Here is a 27,827-nt window from a genome sequence, read left to right on the forward strand (position 1 = left end):
TTTGTCTTGCAAAAACCAGGAGCGGGAAGTAAAGATTGGAAAGCAAAGTGACGCAAAACATGCAACAAAGTGGCTTGGGCAAACTGCCGGTGCCTGGATGGCCAAGGATCCTCGATTTATTTTAGGCACTTAGCCGGTCGAGGAGCGTTCATCTATTCTAGGCCTTCATTTGTTCTAGGCACCTAGATGGTTCAAGAGCCCCTATAGCTTTCAGGAGCTTGGATAATCCCGATTCAGCCCAAGAGGATCGACTCATGACGTGGTATAATATCTAAGCACCCAGAAAGGTTCTAGACACACAGACCAAGATGTGAACGAAGTAGGTTAATGTCATGACTATTTTGGATCTAGATAGATTCAGCCAGTGTTCTAAATGGCAGTTGAGGCGACAGCCTAGATGCTGCCTAGGTGAGAGGCGGACTTCGACCATACCACCTTGAACTGCACCGCCTTGTGTTTAGGTAGCGGTAAACCGTTTCTGATTCAGACTCAAGCAACGAATCAAGACTCATCGTCGTCTCAGGCGACGAGTCCGGACTTGTCGTCGAGCTTCGACGACGCGTCCAACTCTGAAACACAAAAGTTAATCGCCGAATAGAATAATTTTTTTTAACTTAGGATTTAATCAAAACTTTATATTAATAATCTTAATCATGATTGAGATAATTTAAATAGACTTAAGTTTAATTAATATATTATTTACTTATGTATAAAAATAGTAAAAAAAAATTAACCACCTGGGCACTGCTTAGACACTGCCTAAGCAGCTAAGGTGATAGGCAGTCATTAACCGCACCGCCATCACCTATCGTCATTTACAACATTGAACTCAACTAAGGGGTGTCCAAAAGGCCAAGCACCTAGAATGGATTTTTTATAAAATGTTGCGAACAAAAGCTTTATATCATCAATTCTCCACTTATCAGACTATCTATGCTCGAAGATGAACCGCCAAAACTCTGCTTGTACAACCAGGGAAGATCTAAGAGGGATGCGTGACACTCAAGAGTTTTCATACCGCGACTACAAGTTTATTTTATTTACAAATTGTGTATTTTCTATTATATTATTTAACTTCCACTCAAACTGTAAGATAGATTTTTCCGTTTCCAAAAATCATCCAAGAAAGAGAACACTAGTAGACTCACACTGAGTGCATAAACCTTGGATGTACTGATCTTGAGAGTTAGACCAAGAAAAATCTTGTGTCTTTCTTCCTGGCTTTATTTTATATTCCACTACTACTAATGACTTTGATAGAACAAATGAAAAAACGACCAAAATGAACGATCGAAATTCACCCCATCTCTCGACTGCACCGATCCTACAGTTCCGCCATTTTAAAGAGGTAGCAAACCTCGGTAATCGAAGGACACATTTTCTAACATATCCATTGGTGATTTTGGACCATTTCCAAACTTCATGTAGTCATGAAAATTGACACTTGCCGATTAACAATCACCAACTTGAGGTGAGAAAGGAGATAGATTCTCAACATTGACACAACAAACATGCTAGAGATCAACATATCAGCTGAACTGTATTAGCAGGCTCAACAAATTCCTAAAGCTAGTAGATTAAGGCCTGTGCAATCAAGAAAACTCGGAGGATGATAAAAGTAAATCATTTCATGGATTAGTAACACTATGTAATCAATCTGCGATGGATGCTAAAAAACAATCTGGGACTTCACTATCATCCATATAATTTGTTCAAAATAACTATGATGTATTTCTTTTCAATATATATATATATATATATATATATATAGTAAGTTTCGTTCTTTCCTTGGTGCATATAACTAATGATTGCATTTATAACATAACCATCATAAGAACAAGATAATACAAGCCATCAGCATGATAATGATTGCAAAACTTCTAGGTTACGGAGCTAATGCTTGTTCTCTATTTAGTGCATATCCCTAGTGAGTTGCTAATCCTGGGGTAGGTCAGTGGAAGCAGACTAGTACCTCTTTGGATGTCTGATGCTGCATTAGAGTGTATTAAAAATCCATCTGCTGTTTCGCTACACAAACTCCAACTCATGGTCCAAATCAAATGGGAAATTTAGATCTGGGACGTCCTCATTCCCACTACCTTGATCACTGCTATAGCTATTTTCAGAAGAATCCGTGAAATAAGGACCAAAACTTGTGCCACTGCTTAATTCACTGTCGCCAAAGATATCCATCAAGCTACAAAGGGCACAATTTAAGATAGATTTCAATAATTATTTCTTTGGACGCCAATATTAAAAGTATATAGCAGTTTAATGCATGGGTAAATAGACAGACCTTCCTTCAGGGGGAAACTTGGCTAACAAACATATCTCGGGCCTTTGTTTCTGAACATGTGAGATCAGCGTCTTACTGCAAAATGAAATAAGAATTAAGAATAATAACAAATAAGAAATTCACTTCACAAAAAAGCTAAAAGTATTAAGAAGAAACATCAGCCAAACTCTCTTACCACGGATTATAACATCTATAGTTCCAATCATTCTCAGCAGACAGACCATCTTTGTTTGAAATATCCTGCTTGGGCCAATCAAAATCAGTGGTCAGCTTATGAAATGGTTGAATTTAGTCACAGGAACGTTGTTCCCATCTATTGAAAAGCTAATTTATACTTCATTAACCTACCAAGTATCTCAGGAATTTGAAGTCACCAGCAAGCATCGCTGATAGCGCCTGTGACACTTCAACCTAAACAAAACATTGATAAAAAGCACCCAAATACATCAAACGCAATTCCAATGACAAGATGAAAATTGGCTAGAGGGAATGAGATATTTAGTATTCTAAGATTTTTTACTTCTTTAAGATGCAAACAGTCGTGTAAGATCAAGACCTCCAGTGGACAAGCATTTGTACCACTGCCAAAGTTCCTGAAAAACTGAAGTTATCAGATGCTCAAAAAAGACAAAGATTGAGAACAAAAAAGAAGATTAGTTGAAAAATCCCTGTAATTGCATAAGATGTTGAACTTCTGAATCATAAAAACAGAAATAAACCTTAAGAAAGTCCCTGTAATTGCATAAGATGTTGAAAAATCAACAATTTTGAGGTGATGAAATCCCTGCAGAAGCAAAAGAATAGGGACGTTTATTTTCCAGCATATGATACCATAATTTGTTAATCTTGCATTCCAAATAAACATATTTAACTAGGCAAATCAATGGGAGGAATAGGTTGGGCTTTTTCAACTATAAACTTTTGTTTACAAACGTTAAGGTAAAGTATCCAGATAAATTTTTAAAAAGCAGAAGTCAAACAAATTTATGGAAAAGGAGAAAGTAACAACCTTAATCAGTATGCGGATTTTGTGATCATGCAGCTTAAACCCTCTCAGGGCAAGTGACATCAAATTGGGACAGCCGTTTACCATTTCAATGCAGGTTGAAGAATTCAAGCTATCATCCCTCCCTGTACAAGGCCAAAATGACAAATAGCTTGAAGAGAACATGAAAAGGGCGCAGGAAAAAAAATAGTAGCACACCAGAATCAGAGGACTCAAAGATCAAGCGCTCCAAATGATGACAATTGGCGCCAACAGCATCCAATGTTCTTCTGAGTTCAACGTGTCTGTCAACATATACAAGTTAAGAACCTCATTCCAGCAACAAAAAAAATAAAAGTTAACATTTTTTTCCTCCAACTATGCCAATGATGACACTTTTCAATAGGACAACATATCAGCTTGAAGGGAAGCTGAGATGTAGCATAGGGCTACAAGCTTAAATCATGAGAAAAAAAAAATAAGCAACAAATCTTCAACTCTAAAGATAGGCATACAAGGGTCCAATACAGTGGATATCTCATACAACATAATAGACATACCTATATTTATTGATGGTAGATAAATTTTAAGTTGGTTTATGTTGCATGCACAATTTCCTAGGGTATCTAAAATGACATGCAGTGAAATATGCAGTATCTTGAACTAGGAAGTCCATTTTCATAGTTCCAGAGGCTCATCCTATTATTTAGTAGAAGTTTGAATTGTTTTATTATAGTATTGGTAAATTGTACAAGCAAATGCAATGAATATGATTTACAATTAAACACAAAAGATCAATTTGAAAGGTAATAGAATAAAAATGTTCTATCAAGGAAAGGGGACAAGTATGTGTAGATAGATAAATATAGTCTGTCTGAGATGATTGGTATGAAAAAATTATCAAAATAAACAAAATGCAAGGACTGTTTTCCAATAAAATCACAAAAGATATTGCCCCTGACATGTGTAGTCGTATATCTAACAAAATGACATGTTTTAGATATACGCCAGAAGATTGAACTGAAGAATTACTATTAAAAGTTATAAAGCTTATGCCCAGCTAGAACTTAAAATAAAGCAAATTAAATCATATTATACACAAGTGATGGCCAAATAGAAAGTCTTGAGAAGATCCTAATCATCTATTATGAACTGTGAGAGATCATATGTGTACATTCTTATTTATTTCCAATTTTTTGGGGGCTTGGACTCTTTAAAAGAACCTCAGTTCGCTCATGTTTATCAACTTTGCATAATAAAATTTCTTCTTTGTGAGTTTTCATTCGAAGTTTCTAAGTATGAATTGTTAATTTTTCCCCGTGAGATTGTTCATTCTCTGGCTACATCAAGTTCTATCAGATCTCTGTTAATTTTGAACCGCATGCCGCATACTCCTTGCAGTTTGACTGCTCTAGTACTCTAGCGCTAGCAGCAAGATAGATAGTGTCAACAACTTAATTAAAACAGAGCCAACATTGGCTCAGTCAAAGCAACTGAAATTGTTTTTTTCCATCTAAATTGGATCATTAGATATCTTGCCCATATGATATGCATAAGGTATCACTGCAAACCAACTGAATTATAGGTATTGCAGAAGAACTTTAGTGAAAAAATAAAATAAAATAAAATAATTCATATAAAATCTAATTAATAGGACCAAGCAATCACAAGATTTGAAAAAAAACAAAGGAAATTCGTACACTACAAACAATACTGAGCTGCTAAACAAGGACAATGACTACAAGCTACCTCCTTGTAATACAAGAGATAGAAATTAAAGTAGTTCTTGTCTTTAGAATAGTCTTGCGCAAGCTTTAAAGTATCATTGCATGTTGTATTTTCCACTGACACTTACACTTGACAGACATCAGTTTACTTTAGAGCATTCCAAGATTAAATTGAATGGTTTCGATTTTTATTTCTTGTAATCTCCTTCCACTTGGATAGTTTAATTCCAAATATAAGGTTTCTAACAATTGTAAATTAATTGGATTGAAATTTTGAGGCAACAAGTTAAAAAGATCTAGCAAATTTCTTGACTAAAGATTCTACATGCTTCATACTAAAATGTGTGTTGTGAATCTGATGGCTCCGAAGATTTTTATCTTTTTTTAGAGTTATTTTAGTCTTTAGCATTTTTAAGATTTTGAGTCTATTTAGAATTTTTTGGATTTTGAGTCTATTAAGATTTTTTCTTTTATATTAGGATTTTTTTCGTTTCTTTTGTATCTTAGAATTTTGGATCTATATAAGCATCTGTTTAGTTGATGTTAGAAATTATCTTTTGATTATTGAATAAATTCCTTTTTTGGGTAAAACCTAGAGACGGTGGTTTTTCTTTGTTTGTTGATCTCTCGTCTTGTTTCCTCCACAATTCCTCTCTCTCTTAAACTCGCAAGATAATCGCTATTTTGTCTTGGCGTCAGTTGGTATTAGAGCCTCAACATCTGCTTCAAAAAAATTCATCAGTTTCAATGGCAAGTCGTTGCGGTCACGGTCATAATGGATAGGTTCCGAATGAGGAAGCCCTACATCGTGATCGTAGCATGAGGATTAAGAATTTATTAAGGCAAGTCATAAAATTAACCTAGTGTCTGGCGTCACGGGATTTTGAAGATTGTGAGATCTTTTATAGTTCTGCTTTCAAAAACCCATATCACAATCGTGCTCAATTTTGAAAATGCCATGGTTGAGAGGAGCATCATATAGACTTCGATTTTCGGATTGAAGGAATTTGTTGATTGGATTAACAAAGTGAAGAGAATTCTTTATTACAAGGAAGTGTTTGATCGTGTGAAAGTTAAACTGGTTGCCATCAAACTCAAGGGTCGAGCATCGGCATGGTCGGATCAATTGCGATGCTCATGAAATTGACAAGGCAAGGCCAAGATCATGGATTGGGAGAAGATGAAAAGTCACTTTCTTCTCTTTGGTTACACTCAAACTTTGTTCTAGGGATGATTAGGTTTCGCCATATCATAGGACAGTGCAGAGAAGAAGTCTCTTGAAATAGAGGAAGATTCTAAACCTGTGGGTTTTCAATCTATGGATGTAAAGGACCAGAAGATGAAAGGTATCAAAGAAATTGGTGCAGTAGGCAGTCACCTCGCCTCAAGGTGACTGAGAAACCTCTGAATACTGACTTCATGAGTGGCTACCTCGAAACTAAGGCTTTTGATCCATCAATTGAAGAAAACAATGAATATTGCCTAACATATAATGCTGTGGATGACTGGGCTGCTCGAGCAAAAGCATGGGCAATTGCCAAATCAGGGACAGATATTCATCATAGAAATCCTCAAATTGTGCCTGAGGGAAGAACAGAAGTGCATAGTCAGACTTATCGTGATCAATATCAAGCCACAGTGGGCCCCCCTACAGATGCTCAACAATCTTTGCTTTCTCAGTCCACTAACCAACAACCACCCCATTTTACAATGAAACAACAGAAACAAGTGGATCATGCATATCTCTCTGCTTCATTGGCCTCTGGTTCAGTTTATGTAGAAAACATGCATATCCATTCCACTACTGGAGAAGAAGCTGCTGCCCAGCGGAAGGATCATACTTCGCCTGGGGAAAATGTTGGGCCTACACCATCCATTTTTGAGCAGGAGGTACCTTCTAGTTATTCTTCTATCCCAGGTAACAGAAACACTGTCAGTAAGATACATCTGCCTGTGTTATCCACACAAGAAGGCTTTGTTCATCCACCACCAGCATTTACCGATCCAAATGTAGCAGTTGATCAGAGTCTGATTTGACCCATGGTGGACAGTCTGCTAACTATGCAACTAATCCGAGCAACGTGCCTCTTGATTTTGAATCTAGGCCTCTCTTGGACCTTGAATCCCATTCAAAAATTAGTTATGTTCCTATTCCATCTGAGTCTATGGGAATGATGGATCATGATGTGATTACTATGCCTGCTCATGCTTGGGCTCCTCCAGCTGCTCCAGCAGTTCTTCCCCAAGTTTCCATTTCAGAATCAGTAGCACCCTTGGATCATCCTTTTGTTCCCACCCCACCTTAGGGCCACAACCACCACCAGTCTATGGAAGGTTGATGGGGCCTGATTTTCGGCCTAGTATGCCACCTACTAGTCCTCCTTTTGGTTTAGTCACAGGGACATCTCTTGATCATGCAACAATAACGTCTGCTGATGCAAGTGCCAATTTTAATCTTTCTGGACATCCAAAAAAAAACTGCAGTACCTAATTGTCTTCGAGAAGAAATCATAAAAAATAAGTCATCGATTGCAAGTACTTATGCCGGTCATCAAAGTGGGAATTCTCACAATTCTATCTGGGGGATGATGATAAATTGTACAGGACAAGTGATCAAATTGACAACAAGAGTGCTGATTCAACCAAATCTACTGAAGACGAAGATGATGACGAGGTTGGAGCTGAAGCTGTTCGATCAGCAGCAGTAAACCAGGAGATAAAACGTGTGCTAACCGAAGTTTTGTTAAAGGTTACATATGATCTTTTTGCTGACATTGCTACGAAAGTTCTTGATGAAGATGATCTTCCTCATGAGTTACCACATGATACTACTTTAAACTCGAGGGCGAGTTCTTTTCAATCTGGCGACTAATGCAGGTGGTTCCGAAGATTTTATCTTTGTTTCGAGTTATTTCAATCTTTTGCATTTTTAGGATTTTGAATCCGTTTAGGATTTTTTGGATCCGTTTAGGATTTTTTGGATCAAGTCTATTAAATTTTTTTTCCTCTTTTGCATCTTAGGCTTTTGGGTCTATATAAGCATATGTTTAGTTGATGTTAGAGATTATCTTTTGATTATTGAATAAATTCTTTTTTTAGTAAAACCTAGAGATGATGGTTTCTCTTTGTTTGTTGATTTTTCATCTTGTTTCCTCCACAATTCCTCTCTCTCTCTCTCTTCAACCCATGGGATAATTACTATCCCGTCCAGCATCAGCATCACATAGAAGCATTTATTCTTGTAGCTTTCTACTGAGATTAATCCCACAATTTTCCAATATTCATCTAAATAATAATATCAGGACATCTGATAATTGAAAATGATTTTTCTACATGTTCATAAATATGTCAGCTAACCACTCAAAGTTGGACGTGGATTGACAAATGGAATTGAACAGGGTATAGACACATTATAGATATATCTCAATTTCTGCCTTAGTGTCACTCTTTGCTTCTACCAGTGCTCCCATAGGTGCATCTCCTCTTTCCCTCCCCTCTTTTTCTTAATGTTTCATCTCCTCTCTATGAATGAACAAATGAAATCAAAGGATGGCAGGAGAAGTTCCTGTTCCTATCTCAGTCAGTATTGTCCATTGGTTCTTCCACTCATCCCATTCTCATGCTTGTCACAAGAAACTGAAGTGTGAATCATGGAAAAAAATTCTTCTAATCTTGGTCGATTACAATACCAGCTGACCAATACTTGAAACCATTGTCTTAGAATCGAAAGTTCTGGTTATTCTCTGACCACCAAAAAATAAAAGGTAACATAGTTTTTGTTTGATAGAGCAAATAAATTGTAGAACTAAGTTAACATGCAACATAGTTAAACTGCAGTTTTTTAACTTAGCTAAGATGGCTATACTTACAGGCCAACAACTTCAACGTCAAGTAGAAACTGACAGGCTGACAAAGCTGTGCAAAGTGCAGAGGTATCCATTTTATCAATGTTGTACAAGTGTAGCCTCCTTAAGAGAGTCCTTGAAATGAAAAATAGCAATTCAATGAGAGAAACATAGAAAGCAAGAAACTAAAAACCTTTAGACAAGTCATTCATTACCCTGCAGCACTACCATCCACACTTAAAGCCAGAAGGCAAGACCTTGTGAGAAGAGATGTCTCCCTTCCTTGCCTCGGCCTCTTTTGACTCCAGGAAAGACCAGATGCTTCCATGGGATGTATTGTGGAATAGGAGAGCGGTCTAAATTCTGTTGTTGAAGCAGGATTGGAGCGAATTCCAAGCTTAAGTGATCTAATATTATAGACCCGAATAGTTAGACAGTATTTGAAGTCCAAGATTCCATATTTGCAGCAAGAGACTAATGAAGATGCGAACATTGAATTGATTGCATAAAAAATTAAAAGGTATATCATGATCAATGTTAGCATTTAGCAAGTTCACATACTTGAAATGTGAAATAACAGAAGCTGCAATAAAACTTTCGGCTAAATAACACAATGATAGAATTCTTTCTACATTAGCTTTCTGACATATACAAATACCATAGTATCTTTAGCTGACCATCACAAAAACAAAGAAAATAATATGAAGTAGAGGATGGCATTCATAGACAAGAGAGAGATGAAGGAAAATCATAGAAATGAAACAAAAGAATGAACCACAGACTATGAAAGTTTAACAGTATCAATAAACCAAGTATATTTTACACAATCAAGTGAGCAAAAACATTAATATATCAACATTCTCAATAAATGATTGATTGTGAGAAAATGGGAGCAAGATGATTCAATTAATCAAAAAGAGGAAAGGAAAATGTAATTTTTCTAGAAGGACCTGCAAAGGAAACCCTGAGATGAGGAATTGATGAATATCAGTATGACTCATAAAAAAATTAAATAGAAAGCAATGACGAGAAAAAACAATTCTGCAACAACAACAAGCAGCAAGTGCCAATTATTTCAGTAACACATAATCCTATCCAACTTGGCACTCAAAATAAGGTTATATCTTTTGTTATAATCCAAAATTATTATTTCTTCAACCAAATTAAATCTCCATGACATCTCTCTACCCTTGTTTACATTAATCTCATTAATTTAGAACATGTCAAATTTATAAATTATAGAATACACATCATCATAGAACATAATCATACCACATTATTATATTTCATCATAAGATTCATAGATTCTTACCTAGTATGCCTAGCCTTCATGGATGATAAAATATATAATTTTTAATTCTATCCCACCTAGTACTTTTACATATTCATCTCAACACTCATATATACATATGCTAGACTAGTTCTTTTATTTTTTTTTATTTATCTTTTTCTAGATTTTCCCAGAACTCCAAATGATGTTCTCAATCTAACAAAAATTTCTTCCATGAAAAGAGGAACTAACCATCACAAAAACTCAAAATCACATTTCCAATAACCACTAAATTTTCAAGGTATTAATAATATTGTCATCAATCTTTCAGGTTATTTAAAAACGGTTCAATGCATAAATGTCCTAATAAAATTTTCATTTAGTACTGCAGAAATTTCGTCGTACACATACAGTTTTAAGTTCATTCAAATATTTCGGTATCCAATGATTGCCTCCATCATGTTTAGACTTTGTTGTCACTAGACTCTCCTTGATTAGCACTCTCTGAAATAACATGCACAATAGAGCATGTTCTCTCCTCAATCACTCTTTCATAGAGTCCTATAGTGTAACTCCTTCACTTAAGTAATCTTTAATTAAATCTACCCTCAACACAGTATATTACCCTTTTATAAATCAAAACACAATTTCAAATACCCACTAATAGTTATTACTACTGAGATGATACCTTCAAAAGTAGTCTTTGTAAGGTAGGTTTGTTCCTATAGTAAAGCTATCAATTTCAAGATTCTGAATACATTATAGATTCAGAATAACATTTAGTACACCATTCACAATTCCATGAGATTACTTGATGATGCACCTGAAAGTTTTGGAAATTACAATCGAGGAAATAGGTCTTTGTTTTGAAATTTTAAAAGTTGTAAAATTAGTGGATCCCATAATAACTGAAAAAAAAAATGTCTCAAATATGTATCCCACATATGGATGTAGATTCAAGTTTAGGATATGTATTTCATCTAAATCTATTCTTTTTCTCTTAAATAGTAATTAGTAGCTAAACTGGTGCAGAAGCACGCTGCTTGCACTCTCAGTCTCTTAGTGAGGTGAGTGTATAAAATCAAAACTAGGTGTTGCAGATGCCATAAATTCTATAATTGGACAAAAATGATAAGCCATCTTCTTTTGCATTTCTAACAGGAAATGATCCCTATCCTACTTTTGCTAAAGAAAGTAGATAGAATTACCTGTTAAGAAACAATGAAATCATCAAGGCAATGCCAGAGAAAAAAAAAAGCCTAGAGTGTTCTGAACTCTCATGATTGTAGTAAAGTAAATTTATCAGAGTAATGAATTACGCCATTAACAATCAAAAATGGCAACCAGTTCTGGACAGTAAAACTCAATCTTTTTTAACAGTATGGCATGCGGTCAAGTTAGAAGACTTAGTATATGAATCACATCAAAGTAATGAAAACAATATAGACCACAAAGCGTATACAAGAATGCTATGATAAAAAAAGTTAAATGAATGAATTTTGATTAAAGGAATGTAGAGTCTTACTGAAGGTTTTTTCCAGCATGCTGTATCATTTTGGAGACAACAGTATTATTAACCTTTGGCACTTCAGCTGTCAGGTCAATATTCTCATAGCACATTGGGTCTGTTGCACACTTGTTGAACATTGAACAAGTAGCTGCAGCATGGCAAAGACTTTGGGTATCTAGCTTGGAGAATACCTTCAAGCATCACAAGACGATAATGTTTGAATTACACTGCAGTGTTGTTCTATCAAACACTCAAGGGGAAAAATGAACATAAACAAGGCAATTGCAGACTCAAATAATCTATTCTGACCATATCAAAATTTAAATACAGAAGAGAATAATAGGTCATAGAGCTGATAAACAAAGAACCAATAAAAAAATAGGGAACGCATTAACCAGACAAATAATCTAGGAATATAGTAGGATTGTATAAGGGAGAAAAAAAGAAATAAAGAATCAACCAACTAAAAGAAAATTAGCGTGCAATTCTGCAGAAAATAAAAAACAGATTCAGCACTATGAAGAAGCAATTGAATTCTGTCACAGATGGTAAAGTCCAGATATCGTCGTTCAAAAACATTGTCCAAGCACATCATCGCTAGTTTTCCCTTTGATTTATCAAAATCGATCTAATATGTGATTTTTGAAGATTCACACGATATAGCCATATAGCGAGACAAAGGTTTATTACAGCGCCAAGAAAGACAAGTAGACAGACTGAAGCGAAGAGCGACGTGATTTACTTTGATAGTGAGATCGGAGGCGAGAGGCCATGAAGAACAGTTGTGCATAGACGCGCGCCGGCGGGCTGACCTCCTGGCAGCCTCAAGGAGGGCCGATCCGGCCTCCATGGCGCCATCGACAAGCTGATCCTTCTCCACCTCTAGAAGCCTCGAATCGAGGAGGCGTTCGAGGGAGACCTCAAGGGATACGAAGGGATCGGGGAGGGCGAGAAGCTTCTCGAGGATGTGATCCGTTGCGACGACGACTGGACGAGCCCTAGGAGGGCTCGCGGAGGCGGTAGGATACACGGCGGAGGGGCACAGTCGCCGCTTGGGGACGAGGGGTTCCATCACGGCGGCGCGGAAGACGGAGTAGGGGCCGGCATCCAGGTTAGGGATCCGGGAGATCGTGGAAGAGCTCTCGCTCGCCCACGCTTCAGTCGCACCGGCGGGCGAACTGCGTCCCGTCGCACGGGTTGAAACGGGACGAAACTGATCTCGATCTACTACGGCAAACGTTAGCACCACGGGCCGGCCTATAGCCCTTTCATTTGTAAACATTTTTTTATCTCAGTTTTTTTTTTTGTAAATATATATTTAAAATTAATATATATATTCTCTTTAACGTTCATGAGGTTATATAGTAAGTAATATGACTTCCAACTTGGGCTAAAAAACTGATTTTTAATTGTGCAAACGCTGTGTCAATCCTTCTTCGACGCTTCGACACGTTTCCTGCGTGCCCCAATTTGATAGACACCGATGACCCAATCCAGCAATGCGGGAGGTGGACGGATCGAGACAGGTAATCGAGTCGAACCAACGTCTTATCATCACCTAATATTTTTTTAATCCAACCTGTCGATTTCGATGCCATCAGTCTTCACGCCAAGATGCCTATAAGTATCGAGCTTGCCTCTGCCTTTCCCTCCTCTGTTATTGCCCTTTAGCTTTTTCTTCCTTCTCGAGTTATGGACTTCGACTACGCAACCCCCTTCAATTGCCTTCTCTTCGGTAAAACTCTCGTCGTCTCAATTCTCCTCCATTTGCAACACACGCCATGTTTCTAATATTTGTTTCTTAACAGACCTTGATGACACTTTATACTCTCCGGCGATTGGAATTGGACGAGCTTGCAGAAACAACATAGAAGGTACTGCACCGCCACGATCAAAATTTTCCCTTTCATCCAACTGATCCATTCAATAAATCTTTTTAATTCTCAGAGTTCCTCGCTAGCAAATGTGGGATATCAGCAGAGGAAGCCTCGTCCCTCCGTGCTGAGCTCTTCCAATCCCATGGCAGCTCCCTTGCAGGCCTCGTAGTATTGGACATGCCCTCCAAACCTTCTTCGATGAAACCAATTATTCTGATTAATTAATTAATTAATCATTTTCGTTTTTCTCAAATTATTTCAGGCTCAAGGTTATGACGTTCACCCCGACGAGTATCACAGGTGAGGAGCTAAATATATTTTGCTTGATTCTCGTCTTTGTCGACTTAATTCGTTGAGTGGCTTCAGCTACGTTCATGGGAGATTGCCCTACGACCTCATCGAGCCTGACGCGACGCTGCGAGAGCTTCTCCTCAGCGTTCCCCAGCGCAAGATCGTGCGTGCTCGACTTTATAATTCGTAATAATCAGGGCAAAATTGTGGGTATTGATTGTTCTTTCTGGTGGCGCACGCAGCTGTTCACGAACTCGGACCGGCGTCACGCGACGAGGGTGCTGCAGAGATTGGGCATCGAGGACTGCTTCCAACGCATCATTTGTTTCGAGACGATGAACCCGCACCTATTCGAGGACGCGACCAGGTGTTCGAAGTCGCCGGTGATCCTCAAGCCCTCCGCGGCCGCCATGGAGATGGCCGTGCGGCTCGCCGGCGTCGCTCCCCGTCGCACGGTAAAAACAGCAAGCTTGCGCTAATTTAAGCCTTCCCTCTTTTTCCATGGGAATTTACTTGGCACCTTAGAATTCGTAACAAAACCGTCACCATCCTGTTTCTGTCAGCTATTTCTGGACGACAGCGAGAGGAACATCGATGCAGGGAAGGCTCTGGATCTTCGAACAGCCTTGGTAGCATCTATATCTCTGGAATTACATTTACATAAATAAATGATGACTAACATCAATGATCCATCAAATTAAGGTCGGAAAGCGGGTGAAGACACAGGCAGTAGATTACCTGTTGGGTAGCATCGCCGAGCTGAAGCAGATGATACCAGAAATCTGGAAGAAGCAGGATGGTACCACTACGACAAGAAGCGAATTAGAATTGGAATCCATGAGGCCCACGACTCCCATCGGGGCTTAGTTTATCTCTCCACTATCTACTCGCCTCGCATTTGATTGCTTGCATAAAACGAGAGGCATCCTGTCGCTGCTGTGTCGTATGTCTATCAAATAATGCATTGCTGACGGGATGTAGCATCAAATTGCGACGTTGTATAGTGAATAATTATTGTCTGATTAGTGATGCATGACTTGGATCCAGCACTTACGAATTGATAATAGAGCGACCGACTCCTAGAAACAATTGCCAAGTTAGGAACAATCACCCTGACAAACTAGACTCATAAAACAACCAGGCTTAGACTCTGATTCCTGTTCACGAGAATAAGTAATGTTCCCTCTTCTGGCGCTCCCACCTAAGATCCTCGCTGAAGTGCATCATGGCAGCCCTTGGATCACCATTTGAAAAAGAAAGGTAGAATTCCGCTGTTTCCACATCTACTTGCATGCTGCGTCGTAAGGAGTTGAGTATTTTTCTTTTACCTCTTTCAGTGAATGCCGCCCTGTTTGTCAGATTGTTTGTTTTCTCATCTGGGCCACCTTCCAGGTACAGTACTGCGACTTCTCTTTTTGCCTGTTCGTCAAATTCAACGTAGCATGTGCTATTAAGAAGCAGCTCTGGTTTGACAACAGGGATCAGTAGCCTCTCCCTTGAGTAGATACCATGGTCACTCATCATATTGTTTAACCGCTTGATGCCCATAACCTACGCAGTAGATTTATCAATCTCATTGGCCAACCCAGAGGAACTTGTTAAATATCAGATTGTTCAAGTATATCATGACGAGTTTTATGAAGAGGATACCAGTGAGTAATAGTAGGAAATCAAACACTAGCATTGCAGTAATTTTATACCTTTCAGCCATCCGCTATTGAGGAATGAAAACAAATTTGTGCAAGCTGACTAAAATTATAACTGGAATCTAAAACCAATCCTCCCAAGCTGACTGAAAATCTTCTAACTGGTTTCGACTTGAATTTAATTAATTCAGACTTTCATGCAAAGAAGTTTGGCAGATTGGAAATGGCCAAACTACGAAAGGAAATTCATAATAGTTGTTATAATCAAACGATTCATGATTCGTATCATACGGTACATTACAATTCATATACAAAACGATATGGCTCTTATATATATGTATAAGTAATGAAAATAACCATTAGTCCATTACAATTCAGTTTGATTTGATACAATTATGAAAATCTGAAAGAAAATGCTAAAAAATATAACCAACTAAAAGTGAATTTAATCCATTAGGAAATAAAAAATTAATCCCAATATACTAGAAATTAAATCAAATCTATCATAGAAAAAGAAAAAAATGATAAATTTTATATAATACATATACACAAGTATTAAAAGCCAAATAGAGGGGAATCTCAAAATCAGCGAAGAAAAGAATTTGCCACATGAAGGTACAAAATTGATGATAGTTAATGTGAACTTAACGCCTAACAATGAAACTAGGAAGTAATAATACAAACTGAATTAACTAATTAGAATTAAAAATTTGCTAAATTGTTTAAGATGAGAAAAGAGTAAAATTACTATGTCACAGTTTCTCTCTTTTTCAAACCACAAACTAGCGTCACTAGTTATAATCTTGATAAATATTAGTTGTTCCACTATCATCTAGAAGGAATTACCATCTGTACACATATATTCCTCATTACTTATCACGGAGTGCCTACTTTACCTTTGAGAATCTTAGGCACATCATCTAAAGTGGAGGTAGTTTCACTTGTATATATTATTTTGAACCAAGCTCATTCATTTTTTGCTCTTCAGTTCATATGGCACATAAACTCACTTAAAATATGTCAGATTCCTGTGACTCAATTGGCATAAAGTTCCATATGATAAAAGCTTATTCTGGTAGTGTTTCACGTATGAGTGTGTTATTGTTAAAATATGAAACTCGTCCAAAACTGCATTCTCAAACTGAAATTGCACATATTCTACCTTTGAAGACCACCTTTGAACACCTTGCACAATGGTAGTGTGTTGCAATATTTTTCTTTCAATAATATGAACTTCTGTGTTTACGCTTCATTGTCTTCTCAGCCAGCCTTTCATGGTGATAGAAGGCACATAGTGCTTCCTTAAGTAAGGTTTGTGTGTAATTCCAGTAAGTGCATGATTTTATGGGAGCAGCAGAATCATGCTCATGATAAGCTACAAAGGCCAATAAGTGCATAATTTTATGAACGAAGTCATGCTCATGATAAGCCACAAAGGCCAATAAGTGCATAATTTTATGGATGCAGAGTCATGCTCATGATAAGCCACAAAGGCCAATAAGTGCACAATTTATGTGAGTGGAGTCATGCCCATGATAAGCCACAAAGGCCAATAAGTGCATAATTTTATGAGGGTGGAGTCATATTCATGATAAGCCACAAAGGCCAATAAGTGCACAATTTGTGGGAGTGGAGTCATAAACTAAAGTCTTTGTGCTTATGCCATGAGCAGGTTGGCTTGTTTTGTTGGAAGACAAATACATGTTGCACTACTTCAGCGAGAGGCTTGGTTCAATCATTTAGCCACTGATTCCATTAGTTGAATTGTATTGATGTCAAGAGGTAATCTTTCACCTTTGTACATGATCCGGTTATAACTTATTTGAGTCGATTTGAGTTTGCATACAACAAAATAGCAAAACCTGTCACACAGAATTGGAACTATGATTTTCCCAAAGAAGCTCATCTACCACCTCCAATCCCCTAGTCTTAATAATGCTCGTGATGATGCACAGGGTTGGATCCAGTCCTGAATCATTACTTATTACTACTCTAAAATTACATATAAGTGTTTTATACATTAAAAACTCAACAATGACTTTTGGAATGAAATAATGCACAAAGACAGACAAAATGTATCAGAATGATGTAGATGAACATCAAAAGACTATTTTTTCCTTCTCCTCTTGTGCATTTTGACAGGTATTATTGTTATCAGCTGAATTTTTTTGGGCATGTTCCTATCTTGGGCGTTGATCCGGTTGTGTAAGGGGCAGAAAAGGAGATAGGAGAAAGTAGAGGGGCATTTAGGTCTTTTAGGGGGAAGCTAGGGTTTTGAAAGGAAAAAAAAGGCTCGGGTTTGAGAGGAGGGGGGGAGGCGGCGGTAGAGAGGAGGGAGAGAAAGAAGAGGCCGCCGCCAGCAGAGAGAAAAAGGGGGGTTTCGTGATTTTGGGCCGCCGCCAGCCATCAAGGAGATTTTTTCTCCTTCTCCAGCTCTTCGCCGGCGCCGACGAAGCCGCCGGCGCCGACGAAGCCGCACCTCCGCCGGCAGCCACCGCTGCCTTCCCCCGCGGCCACAGCCGCCGCCGGCAGCCACCGCTGCCTTCCCCCGCGGCCACAGCCGCCGCCGGCAGCCACCGCTGCCTTTTCCCGCGGCCACAGCCGCAGCCTCCCCCTCTCGCATCTACTGCCGCTGTCTTCAGTGGATATCGTCACCTTCCAGATAGCCGCAGCTCAATACTATTTGGGTTATTCCGGCCATCGCGCCGAGATTGGGTTCGGCCATCGAGCTGAGGTTGTTTCGGCCATTGAGTCGTTGGGTTTTACTCTGTGCATCTCTCTTATGATTACGAGCTATCTGTGTTATCCGGCCTGCGTGCCGCGTATCGGCCTACGAGCCATTATGTCTCGGCCTACATGTCGCTTTTCGGATCCGAGACCACGACGACTTGATCATTAGCTCGACCAGCTCATCCATCCATCCGAGGGCGCCCCCCTGGGCCAGGGTACGTTCTCGTACCTTTTCTGCATTCAGTTAATTATGCTATATTATTATGCGGTTATTTATATGTCTGTGGGATTCGCCTCGAGCACCGAGGTACCAGAGACCGGGGGCGACCCGGTCGCTGGATACAGGTACAGTTGACCGGAGGAGGACTTCTGACGATCTGGTCAACGTAGAGGACAGATCATCGACCGGGTCATGGGGATGCGGTCAACCTTCCAGACACGTCACACCGGCAGGTTCGTTTTCTCAGCTTCCAGACAGGATCAGGCGTAGTATATGAGTTTATCTGAACAAAAATCCAACTTATTTACCCAAATGACATGCAGGCAATTCTAAGGAAATCTAACGATATTGTAATCTGTCTCAACTTGAGCCAGAAACAATTATAGTGTTGAACTCAACTTAGGCCTTTCTCTCTCACAGAGATTGCAACAGTGTTAATCACAACATAGGCATTCCTGTTTCCTAGAGAATGACCCGCATGTTTCACCAATAATGATTTCCCAAGCATGTACCTCAGTATGGAAGATACGGATCTTTCTTTTTTTTTTTTTTAACTATTATGAATCTAAGTATTTTCAATAATGTCTCAAATTACCCAAATACATTTCTTAGAATCATATCCTAATTTCTGGTTAAAACCGCTAGTAGAACTTTAGATATGGATCATCCACTTCAAGTGTCTCTTCTATGTACAAAATCTTTTGAAGTTTCTTCTACAAGATATTTGCTTCCAAGTTGAGTTATGGCATTCGCCAATTGAAGGGCAAAGACGAGAGTTTGAGACCAAGTAAGGAGACAGTAAGACGTTTATCATATATTCATCGATCGCAAGGAAAAAACGCAGCTCTTTCCAACCTCCAAAGACGGTTATCGTCACTACCCAAACAAGGACGAAATTTCCCTGCCAATTTCATGCAGTGAAGATGATACCTAGAATTCTCTACTCAAAGACAACAGTAACGCCCAAGGAAGACAGTACCTGGACAGAGTACCTGAGGGCGAGTCCCGCAACGGTATCGCCCCGACGGAGGCGGTGGGAGATGGCGAAGCGGTCGAGGCGGGAATGGCCCCAGAAGAGAGCGGACGACGGATCGCCGAGGACCCGACGCACCTTCCAGGGCGACCTGAATGCCTTCTCCCGCATCTCCCGCTCCGATGCCACGGCGCGCCACAACCGGCAAACGCAAGCCGACCGAGCGAGATCTTGCGGCGGCAGGAGCTCGAGGATCGCCCGGAGGAGGTCCTTGGAGACGAGGGCGGCGAAGTTGGAGTTCATGGGTGAGATCACCACCTCCTCGGCGAAAGAGGAGGCTGAAGGAGAGGAATTGTGATCGAAAGACGTATGGGTGTCGGACTCCGGCGGAACAAGTTGATCAAGAAGGTCGCCGTCATCGTCTCCGCAGCAGCCCATGGCCGTCGAAGTCCAACCTACGAGAAGAGTTAGCTGAACGACTGACAGATTTTAGACTTGCGGTTGGGTTTTTCTGTTAAAAAAAAAATTGTACGAGAAAAATTGCGGAAGAGGTGGAGAATCTCGGAAGGGATATGGTCCAGCGTTTGTATTAATGGGAGATAATGACTCTTATTTGTTAATGTGAGAGTCATTACCTCTTATTAATTCACCTTTCTTGGTCCAAGAGCGGACCAAGAAAGATGATTCAGAGATCTTATTTCTAGGGGTGTAAATGAATCAAGCCGCTCGAAAGCTATTCAAAGCTCGATTCGATAAAAGCTCGTTTGAGCTCGTTTAATGAGGCTCGTTAAAATAAACAAATCAAGTTCAAGCTTCGCAATATTCGGCTCGTTAGCTCGTGAACACATTCGTTAAGCTCATTAAGCAACTTTTAAATAAAAAAAATAATAGTTTTGATATTAAATTTATAGATTTTACACTCTACTTATGAAAAATATAGACAAATATATTAAATTTATTTATTAGAATAAAATTATAAATTTTAATAATATTATTATAATTTTCTCTAAATATATGATTTAGTTTTTAATGAATATTTAAATTTATGATTTATATTTATTAAGCTCGTTTAGGCTCGATAAAAGCTCAAATAAGCTCGTGAGCCATGAATATTTTCGTTAAATAAAGCTCGAGCTCGGCTCGATTATAAACGAGTCAAGCTCAAACATTCAAGAGTTCGGCTCGGCTCGGCTCGATTACACCCCTACTCATTCCGGAGAAACTTTATGTGAAAGAGGAGGATAATAAAAATAAAATACTTCATTTACTTTATTCATGAAAAAGGGTTTATCGGATAAGTACTAATAATCTATATTTTTTTTAAATTCTATCTCCACGAGACTCTTATCCTTATCATGACATCTAATCGAATTCTATCATATCACAAACTTTCATCAATAATTGTCACCTCATCATTCTATCTTTATAAACTTTTATCTCTAAAATAAAATTTAATTCTCAACACCCCCTCTTAAACTTGATTTTGACTCCAAGCAAATATCGCATTTTGATGAAGTCTTCAAATTTGAGTGACTTTGTAAAGATGTCAGCAACTTGATCTTTAGTCTTCATATAGACTAGTTCCACATCTTTGTTTTTCACATGTTCACGAATAGAATGAAAACAAACATCAATACGCTTACTTCTTTGATGATATACAGGATTCTTCCCCAATGCAATTGGCGATTTGTTATCAATGCAAATTTGAGTCACTTCATTTTGTTCAAATTTTATCTCCTTTAGCAAGCTTCTTAGCCATATAGCATGACTAACACATGATGATACCGCAATGTACTCTGCTTCACAAGTGGAAAGAGTAACAATAGGTTATTTTTTTTACATCTAAGAAAATATCATATCCCCAACGAAGAATGCAAAGTCGGAAGTGCTTCTCCGGTCATCACAGTCTCCACCCCAATCACTATACGGATATCCAACAAGTTGAGAATTGTTAGAGTGAGAATAAAATAGTCTGTGATTCAGAGTACCTCGGATATAACGAAGGATTCGCTTTGCCACCTTCCAATGAGTCTCTTTAGGCTCCTCCATCAACCTACTTACAAGACCGACTCCATATAATATATCCGGTCGAGTGCAAGTTAGGTACCGTAAGCTTCCTACCAAACTTTTGAAACGTGTGGCATCAACCGTCTTTCCTTCATCACTCTTGGATAATTTTGTTTCACAGTCCACCGGTGTGTTAATTGGATTACAATCATCCATTCTAAATCTCTTGAGGGCCTCCTTTACTTATTGTTCTTGAGTCATAAATATGTCATCAACTCCTTGTTTCACCTCTAATCAGATAAAGTAGGACATAAGTCCTATATCGATCATATCAAATGCTTTTGTCATAGCTTCCTTAAAAAGTTTTATCATTTGAGGTGAACTTCCTGTCAAGATTAGATCATCTACATATAATGATACCAATAAGATGTTATCATTATCTGCTCTTACATAAAGAGCATGCTCATAAGGGCATTGCATAAAGTCATTTTCTTTGAAGTATGCATCAATATTTGAATTTCATGTTCTCAGTGCTTGCTTCAAGCCATAGAGAGCTTTTTTCAATTTCAACACCTTTCTTTCTTGCCCCCTCTTGATGTAGCCAGTCGATTGTTCAACATAAACTTCTTCTTCTAAGTAGCCATTAAGAAATGTCAATTTGACATCAAACTGAAATATTTGTCACTTTAATTGAGCGGCTAAAGAGATTATCAACCTTATAGTCTCCATTCGAGCAACGGGAGCAAATACTTCTTCATAGCCAATATCGGCCTTTTGTTAATACTTCTTCATAGTCATTAAGAAATGCTTCTTGAGGTGTAATTCCTTCTAGATTCCTTGTAGGAGATCTATTTAGCAAATACACCGCACAGTTTATGGCTTCGGTCCAAAATTCTTTAGGCACTTCTTTTGTTTTTAGCATACTTCGAACCATGTCAAGAATAGTTCGGTTCTTCCTTTCAGCAACTCCATTTTGTTGAGGGGAATAATGTGCGGTTAAAGATCTCCAGATGCCATAATTTTTGCAAAATTTTTCAAATTCTTTTAAGGTAAATTCACCACCACGAACTAACCGCATTGCCTTGATAGTATAGCCAAATTTATTTTCTACTAATCCTTTGAATTCCTTCAACTTCTCAAAAGCATCGTCTTTATTCATCAAAAGATAGACCCAAATTTTTCTACTGAAATCATCAATAAAGGTTAAAAAATATCGACAACCTCAAAAGGAGGTCGGAGTGATTGGCCCCACATATGTCTGTATGAATGAGTTCAAGAGGCTTCTTAGCTCGATTGTGTGATTCATTCGGAAAACTTACTCTTGGGTGTTTGCCAAGAACATGTTGGTGCAACATCCCTCAGGTCAAGGTTGACCTGGTTGACCAAGCTTGAGTCTTGGTTTGAGTTTCAATGTTTGACAATGTAAGGTTGATTGAAGAAGAGTCAAGTAGGTCAAAGATGACCGGATACTTGACTGGGAAGTCCTAGTGAGTGAAGCTAGGCAGGAGGAAAATCCTGGTGAGTGAAGCCAGGTGAAAGACCTAGTGAGTGAAGCTAGGCAATTGGGAAAGTCCTGGTGAGTGAAGCCAGGCAAGAGAAATCCAAATGGGTCAAGGTTGACCAGACATCTGGTGAGAGTCCAAGTAGGTTAAAGGGATTGACCGGATACTTGGCACGAGGAAGAAAAGTCCAAGTAGGTCAGAGGGACTGACCGGATACTTGGCAAGAAGAGAAAAGTCCAGTTGGGTCAAAGGGATTGACCAGACACTTTGTGAGAGAGTCCTAGCTGGTCAAGGGTGACCGGATGCTAGGTCTTATGTACCAACAAGTCATGGTTGACTAGATGTTGGTTTAGGGGGCTTTAGACTTGGTTTTGGACAAAAATCAAGGTTTGGATTGATCCGTGGATTGATCCAGCAGGTTTGGATTGATCCGTGGATTGATCCAGCAGGTTTGGATTGATCTGTGGATCGATCCAGCAGATCTGGATCGCTGATCGATCCAGAAGATCCGGATCGATCCGCCGATCGATCCGGTGAGTCCTCGCGAACCCTCTGGATCGATCCGTGGATCGATCCAGAGGTCCTAATCGATCGCTGGATCGATTGGGACGCCGGCGCGATAAGCGCCGGATCGATCCGTGGATCGATCCGCATTTTATCCAGAGGGCTCAATCGATCCGTGGATCGATCCAAAGCCTCCCGATCGATTGGGAGCAATCCAATCGATTGGGATTCGACCGCTGCGCATGATGCTGCTGACGTGCAATTCCTTCAGCATCTCTTCACCGATTCAACTCAGATCTTCACCAGCTCCTCCACAGCTCTCTCCAAGCTCGAGATCACCAGTTCTTGAAGGATCTTGGAAGTTCTCCAAGTCAAGAGGCGGATCTATTGCAAGAGGAAGAAGTTAGGGTTAAGGTTTTTATTGCATATCTTGTAAGCTTTTGCTTATCTTGTATTTCCCTTTCTTCTTCTTGTATTGAGAGGGTTGTAGGGCTTTTCTGCCTTTGGTAGTTACCATAAAGGAGTGTTATTCATAGAGGAGGGTGTGTGTGTTGGTGTAGATCCTTGGATTAGTCATCTCTTGTGAGGTGGATACCAAGTAAACCAACCGTGTTAGCGTTGTGTGATTGTTTCTTTGTATTTCCACTGCACATCTTTGAAGGAACGAGCACCGAGCGAACGCGACGAGCTATTCACCCCCCTCTAGCTACTTTTGGTCCTAACAAGTGGTATCAGAACGAGGCCGCTCTTCACCGGAATCATCGCCGGAAGGGTCAAGTATAACAAGAAAAGCTAGAGGGTGAAGAAGTTGGAGCAAATTCTTCAAGTTCAAGACTTTATCAAGCTCAACTTCAAGATGCAATTCCAAGATGGACTTGGATTTGACACAAGGGTGGCTCCACCATACACTTCCATGAGTTTTGATTCTTGGAAATCAAGAATCAAAAATTTCCTTATGATGGAGATAGAGCAATGGTTTGCTCTAATGGAAGGCTTCGAGGCTCCAAGAAATTCAAAGGGCAAAGTTTTCAAGAGGAGCAAGTGGAGCCAAGAGCAAGTCCAAAGGTGCGAGGCCAATGACAAAGTGACCAAGCTCTTGGTCAACTTATTACCAAGCACCATCCTTTGCAAAATTGGAGAATTTGAAGATGCAAAGGAACTATGGAGCAAATTGGCCAAGCTTCATGAAGAGATCCCCTCCACTGTACAAGAGCAAAAAGAATCCAGAGAGGGTGACTCTTTGGAGCAAGACCAAGAGGAGGACTCCGAGGTTGAGAGATGCTCAACCTCCGAAGAAGAGGAAATCCAAGAAGCTTCATCCTCAAGGGAATGCACCGGAGGGAACAAGGAGGGAGCATACTCCTTGTTTCATATTCAAGATGATGAAGCCTCCACCTCTAGGATTGAGGGGGAGCAATCCTTGGTGACGCCGGATCAAGAAGAAGGAGAAGCTTCTACATCCGGGTCGAGAGAAGAAGAGGAGGAAGAAGCAACTACCTCTACAAGTCAAGAAAATCCAAATGGAGGAGAATCAAGGTCCGATCAAGAGGAAGCTTCTACCTCCGGATCCAAAGGAAAAGATGTCACCCCTACACACAAAGGTATAAATGTTTCAATTAAAAATAAAAATCATATAATATGTTTTGAGTGTAGGGAAAATGGACACTACAAGAGCAAGTGTCCCAACTTGGCCAAGAAGAAGGGCCAAGTGGCACAAAAGGGCAAGGTGAAGCCAAAGGAGACCATTCCCGGAACAAAGAAGAGCAAGGAGCATATCATATGCTTCTCTTGCAATCAAAAGAGGTATTACCGGAGTCAATGCCTCAATGGGAAGAAGATGGTCAAGGCTCAAGGAGGCATTAGTCAAGGGGGAGCCTCCAAGGTAAAGAAGAAGGTAACATTTATTGAGCCTACTCCTTTACATTATGATAAAAAGCATGATATTTCTAATTTTTATCATTTTAATGTAATTTACCATAAGAATAGAAAGCATGAGGGCTTTAAGGAAAAGCATGTGGCCCTACATGCCAAAACTACCCAACCTAAGGTTAGGAAGGTAAATAGACACTTGGGCGGGAACACTAAGGATAATAGATACATGCCCAAGAACAAAAATGCTCATGGACCAAAACCTAAGGATTTAATGATAGAAAATCAAGTCTTGAGGTCAAGACTTGATAAAATGGAAAAGACCCTAAAGAGGATGGAAAATATCCTACAAGGGCAAAATGAGAAATACCTAGGGCTAGGAAAATCAAAGCCATCCAATGGCCATAGAGGGTTGGGATACAAACCAAAGGCTAAGAAGGATGTGCCCTCGTACCATAGAGTTCCATATAGTTATGGAACAAACCCTAGGTCCAGTGGTCAAGACAAGAATACTAGGGAAGTTATCCCTAAGAGTATTTTTGCGAAAAATGTGACTAAGACTTCTAAGAAGTCTAAGAAAGTCACTAACAAGGTCACAAGGGAGGCTATCCCTAGAGTTGACCTAGAAAATGTGACCAAGGCTTCTAAGAAGCCCAACAAGGTCATTAGGAAGGTATCTAGGGAAGTTATCCCTAGTGAGTACCTAGAGCATCCAAGGAGCACCAATAGGTGTTGGGTTCCTAGGAGCATCTTCTCTACCCCATAGATGGGTTAGAGAGTGTCAACTCTAAGAAGAAGGGTAGTTAACCTAACTTTGAAGAAATTGACACTCAAGGAGCATTTTCAAGGTTTTTGTTAACCTTTGAAAATGAAATGGAATTATCATTTACTCTTTGGAAGAGTAAAATGTGCCAAATGGTGGAAAAATTAATTTTATCTTAAATGGCATAAATTGAGAGAACCTAGAGAAATACCAAGTTGGGATTTTGGTATTCTCTTAGAAATTTAAGGCAATCTGGGCCTTGATTTACGTTTTTACTCTTAAGGAAAAATGGAATATGCCAACATTTGAGGATATGCTTAATTTTTAAGTGGCATAAACAAATCAAGAGATTAAAGAAATGTCAAGTTGGGTTTTGACATTTTCCTAAGGAAATTGGGCAATCTAGGGTTTATGCTTTAGGATTAGCTAAGGGTTAAGGATATTTAGATAGATAATCTAGGTATATTTTAATTATGCAAAATCTTGCCATGTTTGGTTGCCCATTATATGCCATGACATCATGTTTTATTTGTGCATTCATGACTTATTATGAAAAACTCAAAAATAACATGTCATGACATACATACATCATGTAGTTATAGGAAATTTTCTTCTGAAAATTATTTCTTTTTGATGTATGTCATAACATTATCATGCATTATGTTATTTCCTTAAAATTAAGGACAAATGGCAGTTATCATCAAGTGGCATACCAAATGACATCCTAGGTGGATGGTCAATATCCACAAGATGACTAGATAAATATGCATGAACCCTAGGTTAGAGCAAAACCAAAATTAACATCTCACAAAGACCTATAAGATGACTTGTATGTGTTTTATGCACAATAGATACAAGTGAGATGTTAGGAAGACGAACAAAACTCAACATGCTGAGTTAGTGCATTTCCTTGAGTTTTAAGTTCATCAAAACACATAGTTATGTGTTTTCTCATCATTGGGAAAGCTAATGTACAAGTCATGTGCATTAAGCCCAAGGAACATGGTGGGATATTAGTTTTGAAAATGTTTTTAAAATAATTTTGGAAAACCTTGGTGAAGGCTATCTTTTGATAGTAATCACCATTGAATAGTTAGACACAAACTTGAAGAAAACACTAAAGTTTTTGCAAGTTCTCAAGTTTGTGTCAATTTTTGAAAATATGAAGTATTTTCATAGAAAACTATTTTTCCTTGATAGTATATGCCCTAAATAATGCCTACACGAAATTTCATGATTTTTGGATTTTTGTAGAATTTTCTAGGGGTTTCTGAAGTTGGCTGATTTTGAAATTCAGCTACTATCAGAGCTCCGATCGATCCATGGATCGATTGGAGTGCCTGAATCGATCCGTGGATCGATTCAGAAGGCAAGTCTCCCGCGAGTAGAAGCTCGCTGGATCGATCAGCCGATCGATCCAGGAAGTCTGAATCGATCAGTGGATCGATTCAGAAAGGTTCAATCGATTGGAACCCAACTCCAATCGATCCAAGTTGCTGATTTTGGCTGGGAATGCCTGATTTCAGCACTCTAAACCTATTTTAGTCTAGGTAACCATTCTAAACCCCTGAACATACATTTGTATACATAAAAAGGGTGTTTTCGTGTGGAAAACAAGGATGGATTGGTTAAGGAAGGCTAAGTTGAAGTTTAGGTTGAGGTTTGTTTCAAATTTTGAATATTTGAACCTTAAAACTTCTAAATTTGGGTTTCCTAAAGTTTTGGGGATTCCAAGTCATTGTTGGTGCAATGACAGAAGTTACCACCATGTCTTTAGGGGGAGGGACTCTTTAAAGACATAAAAATTATTTT

General features: G+C 39.0%; 3 protein-coding genes across 3 annotated transcripts; 1 reads left to right on the top strand and 2 right to left on the bottom strand.

Annotated features, from left to right (window-relative positions):
* Positions 1 to 1,792: 1,792 nt before the first annotated feature.
* On the bottom strand, positions 1,793 to 12,930 carry LOC122031033 (F-box protein At4g02760-like). Its single transcript, XM_042590082.1, has 12 exons — positions 12,376 to 12,930; positions 11,649 to 11,824; positions 9,069 to 9,260; positions 8,878 to 8,988; positions 3,501 to 3,586; positions 3,306 to 3,427; positions 3,016 to 3,080; positions 2,817 to 2,889; positions 2,645 to 2,707; positions 2,472 to 2,536; positions 2,297 to 2,371; positions 1,793 to 2,197 (listed from the first exon to the last, which is right to left on the bottom strand). Exons 1-12 carry the CDS (start codon positions 12,913 to 12,915, stop codon positions 2,029 to 2,031), a joined length of 1,737 nt encoding a protein of 578 aa, XP_042446016.1. The 5' UTR covers positions 12,916 to 12,930; the 3' UTR covers positions 1,793 to 2,028.
* Positions 12,931 to 13,282: 352 nt separating this feature from the next.
* LOC122031035 (uncharacterized protein C24B11.05-like) lies at positions 13,283 to 14,847 on the top strand. The gene is made up of 8 exons (XM_042590084.1): positions 13,283 to 13,368; positions 13,442 to 13,507; positions 13,581 to 13,678; positions 13,773 to 13,810; positions 13,877 to 13,964; positions 14,044 to 14,256; positions 14,365 to 14,430; positions 14,504 to 14,847. Exons 1-8 carry the CDS (start codon positions 13,326 to 13,328, stop codon positions 14,666 to 14,668), a joined length of 777 nt encoding a protein of 258 aa, XP_042446018.1. The 5' UTR covers positions 13,283 to 13,325; the 3' UTR covers positions 14,669 to 14,847.
* A 115-nt stretch (positions 14,848 to 14,962) lies between these two features.
* On the bottom strand, positions 14,963 to 19,808 carry LOC122031034 (F-box protein At1g55000-like). Its single transcript, XM_042590083.1, has 2 exons — positions 19,377 to 19,808; positions 14,963 to 15,352 (listed from the first exon to the last, which is right to left on the bottom strand). Exons 1-2 carry the CDS (start codon positions 19,806 to 19,808, stop codon positions 14,963 to 14,965), a joined length of 822 nt encoding a protein of 273 aa, XP_042446017.1.
* Positions 19,809 to 27,827: the final 8,019 nt, after the last annotated feature.

This window comes from Zingiber officinale, chromosome 11A (genome assembly GCF_018446385.1).
Source record: "Zingiber officinale cultivar Zhangliang chromosome 11A, Zo_v1.1, whole genome shotgun sequence".
Lineage (NCBI taxonomy): Eukaryota > Viridiplantae > Streptophyta > Magnoliopsida > Zingiberales > Zingiberaceae > Zingiber > Zingiber officinale.

Coding starts and splice junctions, on each gene's coding strand:
- LOC122031035 (XM_042590084.1), top strand. CDS start 13,326: ATGGACTTCGACTACGCAACCCCCTTCAATTGCCTTCTCTTCG. Junction 13,369..13,441: donor CTTCAATTGCCTTCTCTTCG/GTAAAACTCTCG, acceptor GTTTCTTAACAG/ACCTTGATGACACTTTATAC. Junction 13,679..13,772: donor GCTCCCTTGCAGGCCTCGTA/GTATTGGACATG, acceptor AAATTATTTCAG/GCTCAAGGTTATGACGTTCA.
- LOC122031033 (XM_042590082.1), bottom strand. CDS start 12,915: ATGTTTACAAATGAAAGGGCTATAGGCCGGCCCGTGGTGCTAACGTTT. Junction 11,825..12,375: donor CCTCCGATCTCACTATCAAA/GTAAATCACGTC, acceptor TGATGCTTGAAG/GTATTCTCCAAGCTAGATAC. Junction 2,890..3,015: donor ATTACAGGGACTTTCTTAAG/GTTTATTTCTGT, acceptor TCAGTTTTTCAG/GAACTTTGGCAGTGGTACAA.
- LOC122031034 (XM_042590083.1), bottom strand. CDS start 19,808: ATGGGCTGCTGCGGAGACGATGACGGCGACCTTCTTGATCAACTTGTT. Junction 15,353..19,376: donor CCCTCAGGTACTCTGTCCAG/GTACTGTCTTCC, acceptor TCTACTGCGTAG/GTTATGGGCATCAAGCGGTT.